Source organism: Betta splendens, chromosome 24 (assembly GCF_900634795.4).
Source record: "Betta splendens chromosome 24, fBetSpl5.4, whole genome shotgun sequence".
Lineage (NCBI taxonomy): Eukaryota > Metazoa > Chordata > Actinopteri > Anabantiformes > Osphronemidae > Betta > Betta splendens.
In genome coordinates this window covers 13,103,004-13,122,260 of record NC_040901.2, presented here as the reverse complement: position 1 = coordinate 13,122,260, position 19,257 = coordinate 13,103,004, and the positions used below count along the sequence as shown (strand labels likewise).

Below are 19,257 nucleotides of genomic sequence, written 5' to 3'. Positions count from 1 at the left end.
ATGAACAGGATGAATGTCAGAACATAGAGAACAGGTGAGAAGATTAATTAACACTAAAAACACCTCAAATGTTTGTTGTCTGGTTCCTGGTGCCCTTGTGGCTTAACCATGTGACAAAATGCACAAAATGAAGCAACATGGTCCAGTTTTCAGCAGTGACGATAAAACTAATAAGAGATGAAGGTTTAAAACATGAAGTTTAAGCAGAACTGTGTCATAAAATTCATATTTTGATATCACAACATGTGAATGTTTAAAACCTGATGTGATTGAACTTGTGTTGAATGGAAAGAAACTACTTAACAAATTAAGAGTGAGGAAGTTACAACTTACTAAGTACAGGAAGTAAGATTCATCATCAGCTCAGAGACTGAGACAGAGAAGAACGATGTCTGAACTCTGGCACATTCAAACGTTAGTGTTTCTGATCCTGATGCTTCAGTTCACAGGTGAGGAAACATTTAACATCTGAGTCTCAGCGAAAACAAACAGCTTCATTAATGAGAGTTTGTTGCAACACAAACTAAGTTAAAATTTGTTGTTTGTCTTTGAGTTTAGTGAAACTCAAACAGAAACTAAACGTGTTTTTATTGTTTCTGAGTCTAATGTATTTTTCCTGTGTTTACCTTTTAAACAGCAGTATCAACTAAATTTTCCTTCATCACCGTCAGAGACGGAGACGACGTCACTTTGTCTTGTCAGAATGAGGTCAATGATCACGATAAATGTTCCCTGACTCACTGGTTCTTCAGAGGTTCACGAGACTCTCCAGTAATAGATCTGGTTAAATCTGGACAGATGGATCAAACTCAGCTTCCCAGATCCAGATCAGACAGACTGAGTGTGACAGAGAAATGTTCTCTGTTTATAAAGAGCGTCACACAGGAGGATGTGGGTCAGTTTTTCTGCAGACAACGAGGCAGAGACTCTGGGTTTGATCTGACTGTTGTTGCCTGTGAGTATTTACAACATCATGAACATACCATAATATTTATGATTCTAGAGGTTAATTCACTTCTGTTGTTTTTCTCCATCTTCACCAGTGACTGAACAAAAGATGGATCATGGAGTCACATTAAGCTGCGTTGTACAAAGAACTGGGAAATGTGAACACACAGTGAAGTGGTTGTTTAAATATCAAGAAGTGGAAGGAGAGCACAGAGAGTTCAAGACTTCAGAGACTTCACAGACTCCCTGCTTCGCTTCTGTGTCAGTGGAAGAGTCTCATTATATTTACTCATCAAGATTTACAGCTTTTCAATGTGAAGTGACTGATCCTGACGGAAATAAGCAGAAGTTTTCATTCAGACAATCAGGTGAGAATATAATAATTCATTGAAGTCATTTCAGTATGTTTATTAGATATAGGTCATAGTTTGTGTTTTTATTTGCAGCAAATGTTCAAATATAGTCTTTTTTAAACCAGGTGGTTTTGAGGTGGACTCAAAAACAACAGCATCACCAACAACCACAAAAATGTATGATGCAGGAAATCAAAAAGGTAAAATTATGTTTTTGCAGTTCTTTAATGACAATAGTTACTTAGTAAATGTTGTAATAGTGCAGAACTGGTAAATGTGAACACACAGTGAAGTGGTTGTTTAAGAGTGAAGAAGTGGGAATAGAGCACAGACAGTTCCAGCCTTCACAGACTTCCTGCTTCACTTCTGTGTCAGTGAATGAGTCTCATTATATTTACTCATCAAGATTTACAGCTTTTGAATGTGAAGTGACTCAACCTGACAGAAATAAGCAGCGATTTTCATTCAGACCTCGGTCCTTCAGTCCAGGTCAGAACATTAAATAACACATTAGATTGTGTTGTAGTGTCTGTGAAACATTTTGGGTTCTAGTGTTTTTTTTTATTTGTCCAGACGACGACAAAACAACTGTCACAATTCAAAGCACAACATCAGCATCAGACACAAAATTAGGAGATAACGAGACTTTATTGTTTTTCTATTTTACAAAACCAAACCTGTTTTTTCTTTAAACCATTTCCATCATTGTCGTTTCTTCATGTTTCCAGGTTGGTGGAGGATCATCATCGTCTCTGTGGCCTCAACGACACTCATAGTTATTGTTGTTGTGGTCAACGTTTGGACCAGAACCAAAGGTGAGAACATTTAATAATCGACATTTAAATAATTTCACATTTTCACTGACGTCGACTGTTTTATCTTGACAGGAAATAAAAGAGTGAGAGATGAAAACACAGTGAGTGGATAAAGTTCTCTGTTATTACGTTACAGAGCAAAGCAGGAGCTTTAATATCTGGTACTTGAGTCTCAGTAGCTTCTCTACATTATTGGACATTATACACACATTATTGAGGATTGTTGTCAACTTGTCAGTGTGAATCTCTGCAGCGCTGTTGTTTCCACAGCTTCATGATGAAGATGAAGATGAAGGTGCAGTGAATTATGAAAACGTTGGAGTCTCGTCTGCTTCAGTCTGACTCCACTGAGCAACAACTTCATCAACTCACCACAAACAAGTCGCTGCTGCTGTTAAAAGCTTTGTGTTCAACAATTCAACAAATGAATGAATTCAGTCTGTAACAACCTTCATGTTGTGACTGATGATAAAATGATCTGTCAATAAAAACACATGAAATTTATTATTATTATTATAAACGAGTGATGATTTAATCATCAGACGATCAGTTTGCATCTGATTCCGGTTCTAATGTTTTGGACCCGGTTCATTTGACACGGTACCAAACATCAGAACCAGATCTACTAATCTACTGTAGTTGAGTCCAGCTCCTGCTGTGACCTCCATGATTCACATGTGACAACGACAGATCAGCTGGTGAAGGTGACATGAATGGACTGAGTGAGACTGACTGCTGTTCCTAATAAAGTGACCAGTGTCACATGTAATAAAGCATCTGGACGCTTTGTGTCATAGCGGATCTCGTTCGTCTCTGACTGAAGGAGGAGTTCTCACATTCTCTCGTCGTCTGTGCTTCCTGTGTTTTTCTGTGCGCGTTTCCTCCGATGATGAAACAGAGTGAATGTAAAAGTAGGAAGTTCCAACGAGGACGTGGCCTCACACTCATCACAGGACGTGAACGTTGATCTGGACGAAGCAGCAGCTCAGAGACTGTGACAGAGACGACGATGGCTGAGCTCAGATGGATCCAGATGTTTGTGCTCATGATGCGGATGCTTCAGTTCACAGGTGAGGAAACAATAATTAAGTTATAGAAGTTGACACATATTTTTATCATATATTTATCATATATTTATGTCCGCATCCTGGTAGATTCATCTCCCGTCCTACAAACACCTGGAGCAGATGTGAACCACCTCTGACGTCAGTGTAACACACCCACCTGCCTCTCCAGTTCACTGCATTCAACAAGCACAGAGGAGGACAAAGCTCAGAGGTCCAGGACCAGAGCAGACAGACTGAGAGTCACAGAACTGTGCTCAGAGGAGGTCACACAGGATGTGGGTCTGTCCTCCTGCAGAGCAGCTGGAGCCTCAGTGCTTGATCTGTCTGTTCTCACTGAGGATCTGCATCTTTACACTTTAGTACTTTAGTGACGCGTGTGAGAAGGGGTCTGTGGTCCTCACCTGCAGAACCGCTCCTTTATCGGGGGCTAAATGCCTGTAACTTCCACCTGTTGTCTATTCCATTAGCAGCATGTGAAGCTGATTGTCAATCAGTGTTGGTTCCTGTGGGCAGTTTCATTTCACAGAAGTGGGATTGACTTGGAGGTGAGAACATTCAGTTTTATTCAACAATTTATCTAATGATGTGTTTAACAAATTCGGATTTCAGTGTTAACAATATGTTTTTTCTATTTTAGGGAACAAGAGGCTGTTTTACAATCTTTGTCTTTTAAACTGGTCCTCAAGTGCAGAGTCACAAGAGACAATTAGATTGCGTTCAATAACTGATTTAATCAGGCAAACGTCAAACACAAAGCGCTGCATAGCAGGACACAGAAGAACGGCGCAAGAACAAAGTTAAACAGTAAACAAACCCCACGACACCAAATACCTGAGGAGCATGATTCCACAGGCTGAAAGCCTTAGTGACTCACTGGAGGATCGCTGGTAAGAAGACAGCATCCCTGGAAACGGTCAAGGTGAAGTGAGGCTCCACACGTGAAGGCGTATGCGTACGGCAACACACCAGCAACAGGAGCATGTCTGGATTCAACCCCAGCAGCTCCAGCAACCAGACAACACAACCAGCACGTGTAACTCAGCCCAAGTTCAGTGGTGACACCCGGTGGATGGATGACGGATGGAAGTCCCACGGTGTCACAGGCTGATGGATAAAAATACAATGAGTATTATACTGCGTTAGTACTTTCAACTCTGGCTCCATTTATGTGACGTTTGTTCTCACATGTTGATGAGGAAGATGAGGAAGAAGGTGCAATGACGTATGAAGATGTTGAAGAGATTCAGCTTCTGTCAGATTCCGCTGATCAACAACTTCATCAACTCACCTCAGGAACGAGTTCCTGCTGATCAGATCATCCAGCAGAGGATGAGGATGAAGAGGATGAAGATGAAGAGGATGAAGATGATGATAAAGAGGATGAGGATTGTCAGAGAACGGCAGAGAAAGGACCCACATGCGCAGTGCATGCACAGCAGACGGGAGGTATGATTAAGGTAATATTTAATGTAAAAATCCAGGTCACAAACGGTCCAAGTCTTACACAGGTAGGCACGGTTTCACAGCACACAGGGGATAAGCTTAATCGGGTCCGGTAACGGGCGTGGGTCAGTATCGAAAAGGCACAGATCTCAGAATATAATCGGCAGGTTTAGACAGGTCCAAAAAACAGGCAGAGTTCAGTAACGGGGTGAAGACTTACAACACAGGTCAGGATCAGGCGAGAACGATGGTCAGAGGTGCGGAACTGGGTCAGACACAGAACAAGCCGAGCTAGAGAATCCTGGAACGTGAAAACAGAATCAAAGAATCAACGATCTGGCAAATTACGAGGGTGAGAGGTGGAGCTTAAATACAAGGTGGGCAGATTACTGATTCTAGACAGGTGTGTGTAATGAGACCGAGCCGTGGAACGGGGAAAACCAGATGAGACACAGGTGCGTAACTGAAAACCGGAGGTGAAGCGGGAACTACTGTGGCGTGACGCGAAAGGGAAGTGCTACAAAATAAAACAGGAACTGAAACCAAAACACTGTTGACAAACTTAGGTCCTTTCAAAACAAAACTAACCTGGTGAGCAGAAACCGGAAGAGTACAAAATAAAACAGGAACTACTGCGCTAAAACAGGACACAACAAGAAACAAAAACCCCAGATCGTGACAATGATAAAGAGGATGAGGATGAAGAGCAGGTGGAAGCATGTGGTTAATGTTAAATGCAGCAGAGGAGAACTGTGAAACAATCAGTAACAGGTCAAACTAAGTGTAAAGTCTAAGTATTAATGTTTCTGATATTTAACAGAAACAAACTATTTGATTCTTTTTGACCAGCAATGATTCATCTGTTTGTTTCTCTCTGGACTGTTTGTCTTTGTTCTCTGGCTCATAAATTCTGTCTTCTCCAGTCGTTCTTGTCTCTGACTGTGTAAAGAAAAGAGGAGCTGAACTTATTCATGTTATCACGACTTCACCCTTTAGTTTCCTGTTTGTTATTTTTAACCTTGTCATTATTCACCTGTGAGATCTGTTCATGTGGTTAAAGATAAATACAGTTGATTCACATGTTGACTGGTCATTAAATGCTGACATGATGTGAAAACAGCATGAAATAATGAGGAATCAAATAGAAACTTATACAAATGAAACAGCATGAACGTGAACCCATCATGAAAAAAAAAAACAACGAGGACGTAACGTCTCACTGACCACAGGACGTGAACGTTCATCTTTAAGCAGCAGCTCAGAGACTGAGACAGAGAAGAACGATGTCTGAAATGAAGAAAGTGTACTCAACAAATTAAGAGGAAGTAACAACTTACTAAGTACAGGAAGTAAGATTCATCATCAGCTCAGAGACTGAGACAGAGAAGAACGATGTCTGAACTCAGTCACATTCAAATGTTAGTGTTTCTGATCCTGATGCTTCAGTTCACAGGTGAGTAAACATTTAACAGCATCAAGTCATTGATCTTAGTTCACACTAACTGTCAGAGGTTTGTTGGTGCTTTGATCTAAAATCATCTTTCATGTTCTGTTTATTTCTCATCTACAGTGAATCAACAACTTTCCTCCTTCGTCGCTGTCAGAGCTGGAGACGACGTCACTTTGACTTGTGAACATGTGAAAGATGAACAGGATGAATGTCAGAACATAGAATGGTTCTACAATGATGCAGATCACACCAGAATTGATGGACTGGTTAGAAATGGACAGATTGTAGCATCCAGATCAAACAGACTGAGACTTGGAGAGAAATGTTCTCTGGTCATAAAGAACGTCACAGATCAGGATGTTGGTCGTTACACCTGCAGACGAGGTGGAGACTCTGTAGTTTATCTGTCTGTTGTTACATGTGAGTATTTAACATCATTGTGTTTTCACCTCAAACTGTTTTGTTACAACAATTTTAATGAAAGTTATAACACAAGTGTAAAGTTAATTTTTACTTTTGTTTCTTTTAATATTGTTTCTTTGCCAGTGACTGGAGTGGAGCTTGAGAATAAGACGCACTTTTACTGTTACGTGTCAACACATAAATACTGTGAACCATCAGTGAAGTGGCTGAATCAGGATAAAGTGTTTATAGGTCACAGAGACCTGAAGGCATCACAGACTCACTACTACGCTGTCCTGTCCATTGAGGATTCTCAGTTTAATTCACCAATGCTGAACTCATTAACGTGTGAAGTGACTGATTGTACAAGAAACGTTCATCAGTTTCTCCTCAGTTCTCAGACTTCAGGTGAGAAGATGATGAACTGTTGAAAATTAAATTCCACTTGCTGTTTTAACTGTGATATGATGATTAATCTTTTTTTTTCTTTAGATAAAGACACAAAACCAGCACCAACTGAATCATCCACTACATTAAGATCAGTCAGAGTCTCATCTACAACAAGTGAGGAGATGAATTTAAAATAAAATCACCTCAAACGTTTGTTTCCACATGACGTCAGTGTTTCACATCCAGCTACAATAATATGACTTTTACAGGTGAAGACACAAAACCAACCACCTCAACAACAAAAGAAGAAGGTAATGTTTCATCTGATTTATTTCGTATTATTTCTGACACCTTTCACACTCACCAAAACACGTGGTGAGTGTTTTCCAGGTTGGTGGAGGATCATCATCGTCTCTGTGGGTTTAACAACACTCATAATCACAGTTGTTACAGTCGACATATGGATCAGAACCAAAGGTGAGAACATTCAGTGATGACGTTTGATGAGGAGACCTTTAAATGTTGAGTCTTCACTGGTTGAATGTTTCATCTTTTCAGGGAACAAAACACAAAAGAATCAAACCACAGTGAGTGAAAAACTGATATTTATTAAAGTTTTCATTTACTACTTTAGAGCTGAATCTCAGTGATGTTGGTTCCACAGGTTGGTGAAGGTAATGATACAATGAAGTATGAAAATGCTGGAGTCTCTTCTGCTTCAGTCTGAATCCACTGATCAACAGCTTCATCAACTCAACAGAAACGAGTCACTGCTGATGTTAAAGCTCCATCTTTTGCTGATGTGACAGATTAGATCAGAGGAGAGCAGCACAGAGGAGGAGGAGGATGATGATGATGATGATGATGATGATGATCTTTGTATTTGATCTGTACTGATCCTGTGTCTGTGTTTAATATTTAACATCTGTGTTTTCACCTCTAATGGTTTTTGTTTTGTCTTTATTAATAAAGGCTTAAACCACCAACAGGTGCAACAGGTGCTTGTTTGGTTCAGAAACAGAAGAGGTTCAAAGTGAAAAGTGTCAGAAAACATGTGTTTGTCACGCTGACGTTTTAGATTCAAACCCTTTTCAAACAGCTGCTATGTCGTTTTATTTACTTGCTCAAACAGCGTAGATGGTTCTGAAGTGAGTTTCAGTCATTACAAAATGAAAATCAGTGTGAAACAATGAGAAGACGCAGGAAATCAAAGTGAGAAGTTGCGTGTTTCCACACACAGGAAGCTGAATCTGGTGCCTGAGAAGCAGCGGTTCAGAAGGAGAGACATCGATGGATCAGACGTTTCTGTTAATGATCCTGATGCTTCGGTTCACAGGTGAGTGAACGTCTGAATGAACCACTGACTCACTCACTCACGCTGTGACACTAAACCTTGGTTCATCCTCACCGTTCGCTGTCGATGGTGAGTTTGGTTCATAACAAACATTTAACCCTACGTTCAATGTAAAATGCCCTTTTACGTCCTGGGTGGTTTCTCATCTTTTCAGCCTCTGGACGACTTTCCTCCTTCACTGTCGCAGTCAGAGACGACGTGACTTTGTCTTGTGAAAACGCCAGCGCTGATCAGGACCAATGTCAGAACACGACGTGGCTCCTCCAGGATCCAGGAAGCAGCAGGACAGACGCTGTGGTGGAACGTGGACGGACTGAAGCGTCCACAGCCCACAGACGGAGGCTGACGGAGAAGTGCTCTCTGCTCATAGAGAAGGTCACAGTTCAGGATGTGGGTCGTTACACGTGCACACGAGGAGCAGGAGCCTCTGAGGTTTATCTGTCTGTTGTTCACAGTGAGTGTTTACGTCTACGTTGTGTTTCAACCAATGGGCTCAAGCATCAACAGCTGTTTCTTTTCACCAGTGGATGAGTATGAAGCTGCTGATGAGGTCTACGTCTACTGTTACGTGTCCACACACAAACACTGTGAGCCGTCAGTGAAGTGGCTTCATCACAGTCAAGTGTTTACGAGTCACAGAGACGTGAAGGCGTCACACACTCTCTACTACGCTGTCGTGTCTCTTCTGGATTCTCACCGTGTTCACGCATCAGTCATGAACTCGTTAACGTGTGAAGTCACTGATTGTTTCACTAACGTTCATCGGTTTCCATTCAGACCTCCGGCCTCAGGTGAGAAAAATGTCACACGACTGTGTGTTTGTTTCAGGTGAACATTGTGCGTTTTATTTGTCCAGATGAAAATGTAACATTCAAAGAGACAACAATTGAAGACACATCAATTCAAAACACAACATCAGCATCAGACACAACATTAGAAGATAACGGTGAATTTTTCTATTTTTAACCTTTCGTTTTTGTATTTTATAAACCAAACCTGTTTTTTCTTTAAACCATTTCCATCATTGTCGTTTCTTCATGTTTCCAGGTTGGTGGAGGATCATCATCGTCTCTGTGGCCTTAACGACACTCATAGTTATTGTTGTTGTGGTCAACGTTTGGACCAGAACCAAAGGTGAGAACATTTAATAATCGACATTTAAATAATTTCACATTTTCACTGACGTCGACTGTTTTGTCTTGACAGGAAATAAAAGAGTGAGAGATGAAAACACAGTGAGTCAATAAAGTTCTCTGTTTTACGTTACAGAGCAAAGCAGGAGCTTTAATATCTGGTACCTGAGTCTCAGTAGCTTCTCTACATTATTGGACATTATACACACACATTATTGAGGATTGTTGTCAACTTGTCAGTGTGAATCTCTGCAGCGCTGTTGTTTCCACAGCTTCATGATGATGAAGATGAAGGTGCAGTGAATTATGAAAACGTTGGAGTCTCGTCTGCTTCAGTCTGACTCCACTGAGCAACAACTTCATCAACTCACCACAAACAAGTCGCTGCTGTTGTTAAAAGCTTTGTGTTCAACAATTCAACAAATGAATGAATTCAGTGTGTAACAACCTTCATGTTGTGACTGATGATAAAATGTTCTGTCAATAAAAACACATGAACTTTATTATTATTATTATTATTATTATTATTATTATTATTATTATTATAAATGAGTGATGATTTAATCATCAGACGATCAGTTTGCATCCGATTCTGGTTCTAATGTTTTGGACCCGGTTCATTTGACACGGTACCAAACATCAGAACCAGATCTACTAATCTACTGTAGTTGAGTCCAGCTCCTGCTGTGACCTCCATGTGTCAGGGACTCGAAGCAGGCAGACGGCGAACCCACATGCACAGCACGGAGGCGATATTATAATCAACAAAAAGGTTTATTCTTAAAGGCACGGTCAGACGGTCCAGGTCATACACGAAAAGGCTCGGCGAAAGTACAGACAGGGAACAGGCAAAAACTCACGGTAAGTAGATAATCCAGGGTCGGGCAGGATACACGATACAGGCAGGAACAAGACACGAGAAACACGAACACTCAGGGAACTCAACTCATGAAACACGAACACTCAGGGAACTCGAATACGACAATCTGGCAGGGAACTAAGGACACAGGTGGTGGTTATATACACAGTGACTTGATGACTAACAGAGTGCAGGTGTGGGTAATGAGCAGGGACAGCTGTGACAAGACAGAAACCGGAAGTAAAGCTAGAACACAAACAGAGACCGGGAGACTACCAAAATAAAACAGGAAACGGAAACTGGAACCAAAATAAGACAAGCAGGACATGACGTGAAAACAGGGAACAACTAGAAACAAAGACACGGATCATGACAGTACCCCCCCCCCTATGGCGCCTTCCACGGCGCCTACGGAAGCCTCCCCCCCCAAACCAGGGCGGGCGGAGGGTGGTCCCAGGCGGAGGGACCGAATCCCTACCCTCAAGGTACATGAGCAGGGTGGGTGGAGGGAGGACCGGAGGAGGGCCAAAACAAGAGTCCACAAAACACTACAAAAAGTCCATGACCAGGAAAAACATGAAGTTCAGGGATTCCCTCACGGAGGGTGATGGCGTGGCGAGACCCTGCCCAGCAGCCGCTGAGCCAGGATGGCACTCTTAGTGCCCTTGAGCTGGGACGATGTCCCCGGGGACCACCCCGCATGGCAGCGTCCTCCAGGCGGACGCTGATCCAGGCGGTTGAGGAGTCGAGGCGGACGACGCCGCAGGAGGCAGCGCCATCCCAGCAGCAGGATGCGCCGAGGGCGAGGCCACCAGTCCGGCAGCAAAGGCAGAGACGAGGCAGGAACCAGCGGCGTCCTCCTTGGACCACCGCGACGAGAGACAGGAACCGAAGCAGATGCGGCCGGAGCCGGACCGCCAGGGACCGATGCAGATGCGGCCGGAGCCGGACCGCCAGGAACCGATGCAGATGCGGCCGGAGCCGGGCCGCCAGGAACCGATGCAGATGCGGCCGGAGCCGGGCCGCCAGGAACCGATGCAGATGCGGCCGGAGCCGGGCCGCCAGGAAACCGATGCAGATGCGGCCGGAGCCGGGCCCGCCAGGAACCGATGCAGATGCGGCCGGAGCCGGGCCGCCAGGAACCGATGCTGGTGCGGCCGGAGCCGGGACGGAGCGGCCCCCTCCTGGAGGTCGGCAGGAGCTACGACGGGAGCGACCCCCTCCTGGAGGTCGGCAGGAGCTACGACGGGAGCGACCCCCTCCTGGAGGTCGGCAGGAACTACGGACGGGAGCGACCCCCTCCTGGAGGTCGGCAGGAACTACGACGGGAGCGACCCCCTCCTGGAGGTCGGCAGGGAACTACGACGGGAGCGACCCCCTCCTGGAGGTCGGCAGGAACTACGACGGGAGCGACCCCCTCCTGGAGGTCGGCAGGAACTACGACGGGAGCGACCCCCTCCTGGAGGTCGGCAGGAACTACGACGGGAGCGACCCCCTCCTGGAGGTCGGCAGGAACTACGACGGGAGCGACCCCCTCCTGGAGGTCGGCAGGAACTACGACGGGAGCGACCCCCTCCTGGAGGTCGGCAGGAACTACGGCGGGGAGCGACCCCCTCCTGGAGGTCGGCAGGAACTACGACGGGAGCGACCCCCTCCTGGAGGTCGGCAAGAACTACGACGGGCGCGACCCCCTCCTGGGGGTCTGCCGGGACTGCGGCGGGCGCGACCCCCTCCTGGGGGTCTGCCGGGACTGCGGCGGGCGCGACCCCCTCCTGGGGGTCCGCCGGGACTGCGGCGGGCGCGACCTCCTCCTGGAGGTGCGCAGGAACTGCGGCTGGCGCAACCTCCTCCTGGAGGTGCGCAGGAACTGCGGCTGGCGCAACCTCCTCCTGGAGGTGCGCAGGAACTGCGGCTGGCGCAACCTCCTCCTGGAGGTGCGCAGGAACTGCGGCTGGCGCAACCTCCTCCTGGAGGTGCGCAGGAACTGCGGCTGGCGCAACCTCCTCCTGGAGGTGCGCAGGAACTGCGGCTGGCGCGACCTCCTCCTGGAGGTGCGCAGGAACTGCGGCTGGCGCGACCTCCTCCTGGAGGTGCGCAGGAACTGCGGCTGGCGCAACCCTCCTCCTGGAGGTGCGCAGGAACTGCGACTGGCGCGACCTCCTCCTGGAGGTGCGCAGGAACTGCGACTGGCGCGACCTCCTCCTGGAGGTGCGCAGGAACTACGGCTAGCGCGACCTCCTCCTGGGGGCCGGCGGGCGCTGCGGCTCCACGGGTGACGGGGACTGGAACGACTGCTACAGGGCCGACAGGAACGGGGACTGGAACGACCGCTACAGGGCCGACAGGAACGGGGACTGGAACGACCGCTACAGGGCCGACAGGAACGGGGACTGGAACGACCGCTACAGGGTCGACAGGAACGGGGACTGGAACGACCGCTACAGGGTCGACAGGAACGGGGTCAAAGACAGGGGTGACCTCTGCTTGGCCTACGGGAACGCCCTCTACTTGGCCTACGGGAACGCCCTCAACTTGGCCTACGGGAACGCCCTCAACTTGGCCTACGGGAACGCCCTCAACTTGGCCTACGGGAACGCCCTCAACTTGGTCGACAGGGACAGGAACTGGAACGACCTCAACTTGGTCGACAGGGACAGGAACTGGAACGACCTCAACTTGGTCGACAGGGACAGGAACTGGAACGACCTCAACTTGGTCGACAGGGACAGGAACTGGAACGACCTCAACTTGGCCGACAGGGACGGGGACAGGAACGACCTCAACTTGGTCGACAGGAACTGGAACGACCTCAACTTGGTCGACAGGAACTGGAACGACCTCAACATGGCCGACAGGAACTGGAACGACCTCAACATGGCCGACAGGAACAGGAACGACCTCAACATGGCCGACAGGAACTGGAACGACCTCAACATGGCCGACAGGAACAGGAACGACCTCAACATGGCCGACAGGAACTGGAACGACCTCAACATGGCCGACAGGAACTGGAACGACCTCAACATGGCCGACAGGAACTGGAACGACCTCAACATGGCCGACAGGCGGAACTGGAACGACCTCAACATGGCCGACAGGAACTGGAACGACCTCAACATGGCCGACAGGACAGGAACGACCGCAACATGGCCGACAGGGACTGGAACGGCCTCTACTTGGCCGACAGGAACTAGAACGGCGTCCTCCTCTGAGGAGCCGACAGGAACTGGAACTAGAACGGCCTCAATATGGCCGACGGGAACAGGGACGGCGTCCTCCTCTGAGGAGCCGACAGGAACTAGAACGGCCGCAACATGGCCGACAGGGACTGGAACGGCCCGCAACATGGCCGACAGGGACTGGAGCGGCGTCCCCTCCGGAGCTGGCATGACAGCTTACAGCTGCCGAGCTCGACGGGGGAGACGTCGGGCCTGATTGGGTGGGGTTAACAGTCGTCAGACGGACGGCGCCCTCTGACGGGGACAAGGACGGAACTGGGGTCAGGGCAACACACGACTGATCTGGGGTCTGGGCAACACACGGCTGATCTGGGGTCTGGGCAACACACGGCTGATCTGGGGTCTGGGCAACACACGGCTGATCTGGGGTCTGGGCAACACAACGGCTGATCTGGGGTCTGGGCAAACACACGGCTGATCTGGGGTCTGGGCAACCACCACGGCTGATCTGGGGTCTGGGCAACACACGGCTGAACTGGGGTCTGGGCTAGGCGCGGCTGGGCTGGGGCCTGGAGACGACAGGGCTGCACCGGGCATGAGTAACAGCACGGTTTAACTGGGGTCTGGGCAACGCGCTGGCTGAACCTGGGGTCTGGCAGCGCGCGCTGAACTGGGTCTGGCAGCGCGCGGCTGAACTGGGGTCTGGGCAGCGCGCGGCTGAACTGGGGTCTGGGCAGCGCGCGGCTGAACTGGGGTCTGGGCAGCGCGCGGCTGAACTGGGGTCTGGGCAGCGCGCGGCTGAACTGGGGTCTGGGCAGCGCGCGGCTGAACTGGAGGCTGAGCAGCGCGCGGCTGACTTGGAGGCTGAGCAGCGCGCGGCTGCTGACGCGCGGCTGAACTGGAGGCTGAGCAGCGCGCGGCTGACTTGGAGGCTGAGCAGCGCGCGGCTGACTTGGAGGCTGAGCAGCGCGCGGCTGACTTGGAGGCTGAGCAGCGCGCGGCTGACTTGGAGGCTGAGCAGCGCGCGGCTGAACTGGAGACTGAGCAGCGCGCGGCTGAACTGGAGACTGAGCAGCGCGCGGCTGAACTGGAGGCTGAGCAGCGCGCGGCTGAACTGGAGGCTGAGCAGCGCGCGGCTGACTTGGAGGCTGAGCAGCGCGCGGCTGACTTGGAGGCTGAGCGGCGCGCGGCTGAACTGGAGGCTGAGCGGCGCGCGGCTGAACTGGAGACTGAGGGCCGCGTGAGAGCAGGAAATCCTCCCAGGGAAATAACCATGGAGCTGGGCAGGTTGGTGTAGGCACGACGATCCGACGGGGCGGGGAGGAGGAAACCGAAACCATAGGCGGTGCGACTGGCGCTGGCGTGGTACAGAGCGTGTCGCTTAATTCATCAAACTTCGCGCATAGTCGCTCGTAGAGGCGATGAACGCTGGGGTGATCTAACGCGGTGTCATCGTCCTCCAGCGTCACTATTGCCACCTCTACGGCGCTGCGCTGATCCTCCGAGTTACTAGCCCGTCGGTAATCCTCCGCAAGGATCTCGAAATACTTATGTAGGTCGCTGGGTAGCTCGGCGCAGGTAAACTCCATACTTCCGCGGGAGAGTTATATTCGCCGTAAAAAAAACAAGGAAAAACAGTCACTGACCTGACCGGAGGCTAAGTGCTGGCTGGGTCCAAGTTTGGCCAGATTGTTCTGTCAGGGACTCGAAGCAGGCAGACGGCGAACCCACATGCACAGCACGGAGGCGATATTATAATCAACAAAAGGTTTATTCTTAAAGGCACGGTCAGACGGTCCAGGTCATACACGAAAAGGCTCGGCGAAAGTACAGACAGGGAACAGGCAAAAACTCACGGTAAGTAGATAATCCAGGGTCGGGCAGGATACACGATACAGGCAGGAACAAGACACGAGAAACACGAACACTCAGGGAACTCAACTCATGAAACACGAACACTCAGGGAACTCGAATACGACAATCTGGCAGGGAACTAAGGACACAGGTGGTGGTTATATACACAGTGACTTGATGACTAACAGAGTGCAGGTGTGGGTAATGAGCAGGGACAGCTGTGACAAGACAAGAAACCGGAAGTAAAGCTAGAACACAAAACAGAGACCGGGAGACTACCAAAATAAAACAGGAAACGGAAACTGGAACCAAAATAAGACAAGCAGGACATGACGTGAAAACAGGGAACAACTAGAAACAAAGACACGGATCATGACACCATGATTCACATGTGACAACGACAGATCAGCTGGTGAAGGTGACATGAATGGACTGAGTGAGACTGACTGCTGTTCCTAATAAAGTGACCAGTGTCACATGTAATAAAGCATCTGGACGCTTTGTGTCATAGCGGATCTCGTTCGTCTCTGACTGAAGGAGGAGTTCTCACATTCTCTCGTCGTCTGTGCTTCTTGTGTTTTTCTCTGCGCGTTTCCTCCGATGATGAAACAGAGTGAATGTAAAAGTAGGAAGTTCCAACGAGGACGTGGCCTCACACTCATCACAGGACGTGAACGTTGATCTGGACGAAGCAGCAGCTCAGAGACTGTGACAGAGACGACGATGGCTGAGCTCAGATGGATCCAGATGTTTGTGCTCATGATCCTGATGCTTCAGTTCACAGGTGAGGAAACGTTTAACATCTGGGTCTCAGCGAAAACAAACAGCTTCATTAATGACAGTTTGTTACAACACAAACTAAGCTAAAGTTTGTTGTTTGTCTCTGAGTTTAGTGAAACTCAGAAACTGAAACTAAACGTATTTAACAACTATTGTTTCTGAGTCTAATGTATTTTTCCTGTGTTTCACCTTTTAAACAGCAGTAACTTCTAGATTTTCCTACATCACTGTCAGAGACGGAGAAGACGTCACTTTGTCTTGTCAGAATGAGGTCAATGATGACGATAAATGTTCCCTGACTCACTGGTTCTTCAGAGTTTCACAAGAAGCTCCAGCAACAGCTCTGGTTAAATCTGGACAGATTGATCAAACTCAGCTTCCCAGATCCAGATCAGACAGACTGAGTGTGACAGAGAAATGTTCTCTGTTTATAAAGAGCGTCACAGAGGAGGATGTGGGTCAGTTTTTCTGCAGACAACGAGGCAGAGACTCTGGGTTTGATCTGGCTGTTGTTATCTGTGAGTATTTACATCATCATAAACATACCATAATATTTATGATTCTAGAGGTTAATTCTGTTGTGTTGTGTTTTTCTCCATTTTCACCAGTGACTGAACAAAAGATGGATCATGGAGTCACATTAAGCTGCTTTGTACAAAGAACTGGGAAATGTGAACACACAGTGAAGTGGTTGTTTAAGAGTCAAACAGTGGGAAAAGAGCACCAAGAGTTCCAGCCTTCACAGACTTCCTGCTTTGCTTCTCAGTCAGTGAAAGAGTCTCATTATATTTACTCATCAAGATTTACAGCTTTTCAATGTGAAGTGACTGATCCTGACGGAAATAAGCATCGGTTTTCATTCAGACAATCAGGTGAGAATATAATAATTTATTGAAATCATTTTAGTATGTTTATTAGATATAGGTCATAGGTTGTCTGTTTATTTACAGCAAACATTCAAATATAGTCTTTTTTAAACCAAAGTCCTTTCCTTTTCCAGGTAGTGACTCAAAAACAACAGCAGCACCAACAACCACAAAAATGTATAATGCAGGAAATCAAAAAGGTAGAATTATGTTTTTGCAGTTCCATGACAATAATTAGTAAATGTTGTAATGGTGCAGTGTCTCCGTTTGAACCTTTTCTGCGGTGAAAAGCCTTGTGTGTTTTGAGCCTCGTGTGTTTTGAGCCTCGTGTGTTTTGAGCCTCGTGTGTTTTGAGCCTCGTGTGTTTTGAGCCTCGTGTGTTTTGAGCCTTGTGTGGTGTGTTTGTAGGGTTGTCAGACTGGCAGTGGGCGCTCATCGCTGTGACTGGGATCATTGCTGCAGTCGTAATAGCTGTTCTCCTGATGAGAAAACACGGTGAGGACATTTAATGACAAGACGTTTGTCTGATGAAGCTTCTATTAAGATTCTTTTGTCTGTTTCAGGGAAGAAAACGCAGAGAAATGAAAACATGGTCAAGTCTGATTATGACACAAAGCAGGTTCAGTGTTATTTTAACGCTTTCATTTGTCTTCTTGTTAATCACGGATTGTGAAGTTCCACAGACGGACTGTGTGAACGGAACCACAGAACCTCGGACCTCGTCACTGATCGGTCATGGTGTCGTCTTCTCCACAGGCCGATCCTCAGGACGAACATTCCTACGCCTCCATCAGCTTCACCCACAGCAGCGATAGGGCCGAGGTAGGAAGCTTCAGCCCGGTCAGGGCCTGCTGCCCTCAGGTTCTGCTGGGTTCGGTTCTGATGTCTGGGTTCCGTTTTCCAGGTTCAGAATCTGCCTAAAGCTGCTGCCGTGACCTACAGCACAGTGAAAGCTTCCTCTGATGACGGAGCCTCCGCTGACCTCAGCAGCCTCTACGCTGTCATCGAGGAAGTAAAGTAGCCACAGGTCCTCTCCCCCATCCTTTATCCTCCATCCTTTATCCTCCATCCTTCATCCTCCACCCTCCATCCTCCATCATTCATCATTCATCATTCATCATTCATCATTCATCATTCATCATTCATCATTCATCATTCATCATTCATCATTCATCATTCATCCTTCATGTTGATGAACGACAGATAACGATGTGGCTGATGTTCATGTTAGTGTGACCTAGTTCATAGAACTGTACTGTTTAGTTACTGATTGACTATTTATGTCATTTTCTCACAGTGAGATGTCTTTTTCCTCTTGCGTCACCTCTCAACCCGCTTATGTTTCGTAATACGTTGCTGCTGTAACAGAAGGTTTAATCCAGATCTCGTTGGCACATTCTGCAGCTCAAACGCACCCAGTTCTCAGGAATCGTTTCTTCAGAGACTGAGAAGCTGAAAATCAAGATGAAGTGGCTCTTACAGAAAAAGTCATTCAGTTTAGACACACAGACTGTGAATAAGAAGATACTGTAATATTACTTTTATTATGTTTAAGCTTCAAGTATGGACAGTTAAATTAAATTTAAAGATTTTGTTGGTTATAATGTGTTTTAAATTTAGTTTAATGTCTAATCTTAATTGACTTTCATATATTCAGAAGCATTTACTCTTATTTGTTTTTTTTATCATTTCCTCTTTTTTAAATTTTGTGTTACTAGGACAAGTTGTTTATTATTGTAGTAGATTAATAAGCAGATAGTGTTGTATCACCACAGCATATAATTAAATATGAAGTTATTTGGTATAATAGGTGGAAGATCTTTGTTTTGTGAACTGTCAGTGAAGTTGTTGAAGTTTTTACTTTCTTTTTAGCTGCATTTTATAAAAGATCCTGTGCGAGTCTCATCTGTGACGATTTATATCTTTGTATAACTATTAACAACAACCAAATGACGTTCGTACATATGACACGTTTGTTATAAGGTACAAATATCCCTATATGGACGTGGAAGTCTCAAATGGGGATGTAGCTCAGTGGTAGAGCGCATGCTTTGCATGTATGAGGCCCCGGGTTCAATCCCCGGCATCTCCAGGTATTTTCCTTTTGCTTTAACTGATATAACCAGATTTTGACTTCTGTAGTAATGTTATTATTTCTTAATAGGAAAAATAATTCTACAGGCAGACAGAAAAAACAGAATACGATGCTACTGGTTATAATGTATGCATAATTGTCGTAATATAGCCTTGGAAAACAAAGACCATCGAAAAGTCACTTTCGAAATACTATATGTACTAATTCCATAAAACACATATAAAAAGGCTTGTTATAAGTTTCTATGTTGAATAAAAACGCTTTCTTAG

General features: G+C 46.8%; 4 protein-coding genes and 1 non-coding gene across 6 annotated transcripts; all 5 read left to right on the top strand.

The window, feature by feature from the left end:
- Positions 1-356: 356 nt before the first annotated feature.
- Positions 357-2,620, top strand: LOC114849732 (uncharacterized). Its single transcript, XM_041069394.2, has 7 exons — positions 357-449; positions 638-955; positions 1,044-1,316; positions 1,427-1,501; positions 2,030-2,116; positions 2,189-2,217; positions 2,387-2,620. The coding sequence occupies exons 1-7, from the start codon at positions 389-391 to the stop codon at positions 2,456-2,458; spliced, it is 915 nt and encodes a 304-aa protein (XP_040925328.2). The 5' UTR covers positions 357-388; the 3' UTR covers positions 2,459-2,620.
- A 505-nt stretch (positions 2,621-3,125) lies between these two features.
- On the top strand, positions 3,126-7,750 carry LOC114850139 (uncharacterized). The gene is made up of 9 exons (XM_055506646.1): positions 3,126-3,186; positions 4,492-4,629; positions 6,197-6,496; positions 6,623-6,886; positions 6,971-7,042; positions 7,138-7,179; positions 7,259-7,345; positions 7,427-7,455; positions 7,533-7,750. The coding sequence occupies exons 1-9, from the start codon at positions 3,126-3,128 to the stop codon at positions 7,593-7,595; spliced, it is 1,056 nt and encodes a 351-aa protein (XP_055362621.1). The 3' UTR covers positions 7,596-7,750.
- LOC114850137 (uncharacterized) lies at positions 4,562-9,858 on the top strand. The gene is made up of 7 exons (XM_041069393.2): positions 4,562-4,640; positions 8,109-8,204; positions 8,377-8,676; positions 8,747-9,013; positions 9,079-9,168; positions 9,270-9,356; positions 9,429-9,858. The coding sequence occupies exons 2-7, from the start codon at positions 8,159-8,161 to the stop codon at positions 9,467-9,469; spliced, it is 831 nt and encodes a 276-aa protein (XP_040925327.1). The 5' UTR covers positions 4,562-4,640; positions 8,109-8,158; the 3' UTR covers positions 9,470-9,858.
- A 5,782-nt stretch (positions 9,859-15,640) lies between these two features.
- Positions 15,641-17,969, top strand: LOC114849729 (uncharacterized). 2 transcript variants are annotated; one of them, XM_055506434.1, is made up of 8 exons: positions 15,641-16,031; positions 16,231-16,545; positions 16,636-16,899; positions 17,028-17,093; positions 17,302-17,388; positions 17,457-17,512; positions 17,650-17,715; positions 17,798-17,969. In XM_055506434.1, exons 1-8 carry the CDS (start codon positions 15,971-15,973, stop codon positions 17,912-17,914), a joined length of 1,032 nt encoding a protein of 343 aa, XP_055362409.1. In that variant the 5' UTR covers positions 15,641-15,970; the 3' UTR covers positions 17,915-17,969. The 2 variants fall into 2 exon arrangements, with proteins under 2 accessions (XP_055362409.1, XP_028997273.1); XM_029141440.3 differs by having other exon boundaries at positions 16,228-16,545.
- Positions 17,970-18,913: 944 nt separating this feature from the next.
- trnaa-ugc (transfer RNA alanine (anticodon UGC)) lies at positions 18,914-18,985 on the top strand. Its single transcript has one exon. It is a non-coding gene; the product is annotated as a tRNA-Ala (tRNA).
- Positions 18,986-19,257: the final 272 nt, after the last annotated feature.

Excerpts from the sequence above, each read along its gene's own strand:
- LOC114849732 (XM_041069394.2), top strand. The coding sequence starts at position 389 with ATGTCTGAACTCTGGCACATTCAAACGTTAGTGTTTCTGATCCTGATG. Across the intron at positions 956-1,043 it reads TGATCTGACTGTTGTTGCCT|TGACTGAACAAAAGATGGAT; the intron begins GTGAGTATTTAC and ends CATCTTCACCAG. Across the intron at positions 1,317-1,426 it reads GTTTTCATTCAGACAATCAG|GTGGTTTTGAGGTGGACTCA; the intron begins GTGAGAATATAA and ends TTTTTAAACCAG.
- LOC114850139 (XM_055506646.1), top strand. The coding sequence starts at position 3,126 with ATGGCTGAGCTCAGATGGATCCAGATGTTTGTGCTCATGATGCGGATG. Across the intron at positions 6,887-6,970 it reads CCTCAGTTCTCAGACTTCAG|ATAAAGACACAAAACCAGCA; the intron begins GTGAGAAGATGA and ends TTTTTTCTTTAG. Across the intron at positions 7,043-7,137 it reads CAGAGTCTCATCTACAACAA|GTGAAGACACAAAACCAACC; the intron begins GTGAGGAGATGA and ends TGACTTTTACAG.
- LOC114850137 (XM_041069393.2), top strand. The coding sequence starts at position 8,159 with ATGGATCAGACGTTTCTGTTAATGATCCTGATGCTTCGGTTCACAG. Across the intron at positions 8,677-8,746 it reads TTATCTGTCTGTTGTTCACA|TGGATGAGTATGAAGCTGCT; the intron begins GTGAGTGTTTAC and ends TCTTTTCACCAG. Across the intron at positions 9,169-9,269 it reads CACAACATTAGAAGATAACG|GTTGGTGGAGGATCATCATC; the intron begins GTGAATTTTTCT and ends TCATGTTTCCAG.
- LOC114849729 (XM_029141440.3), top strand. The coding sequence starts at position 15,971 with ATGGCTGAGCTCAGATGGATCCAGATGTTTGTGCTCATGATCCTGATG. Across the intron at positions 16,900-17,027 it reads GTTTTCATTCAGACAATCAG|GTAGTGACTCAAAAACAACA; the intron begins GTGAGAATATAA and ends TTCCTTTTCCAG. Across the intron at positions 17,716-17,797 it reads ACAGCAGCGATAGGGCCGAG|GTTCAGAATCTGCCTAAAGC; the intron begins GTAGGAAGCTTC and ends TCCGTTTTCCAG.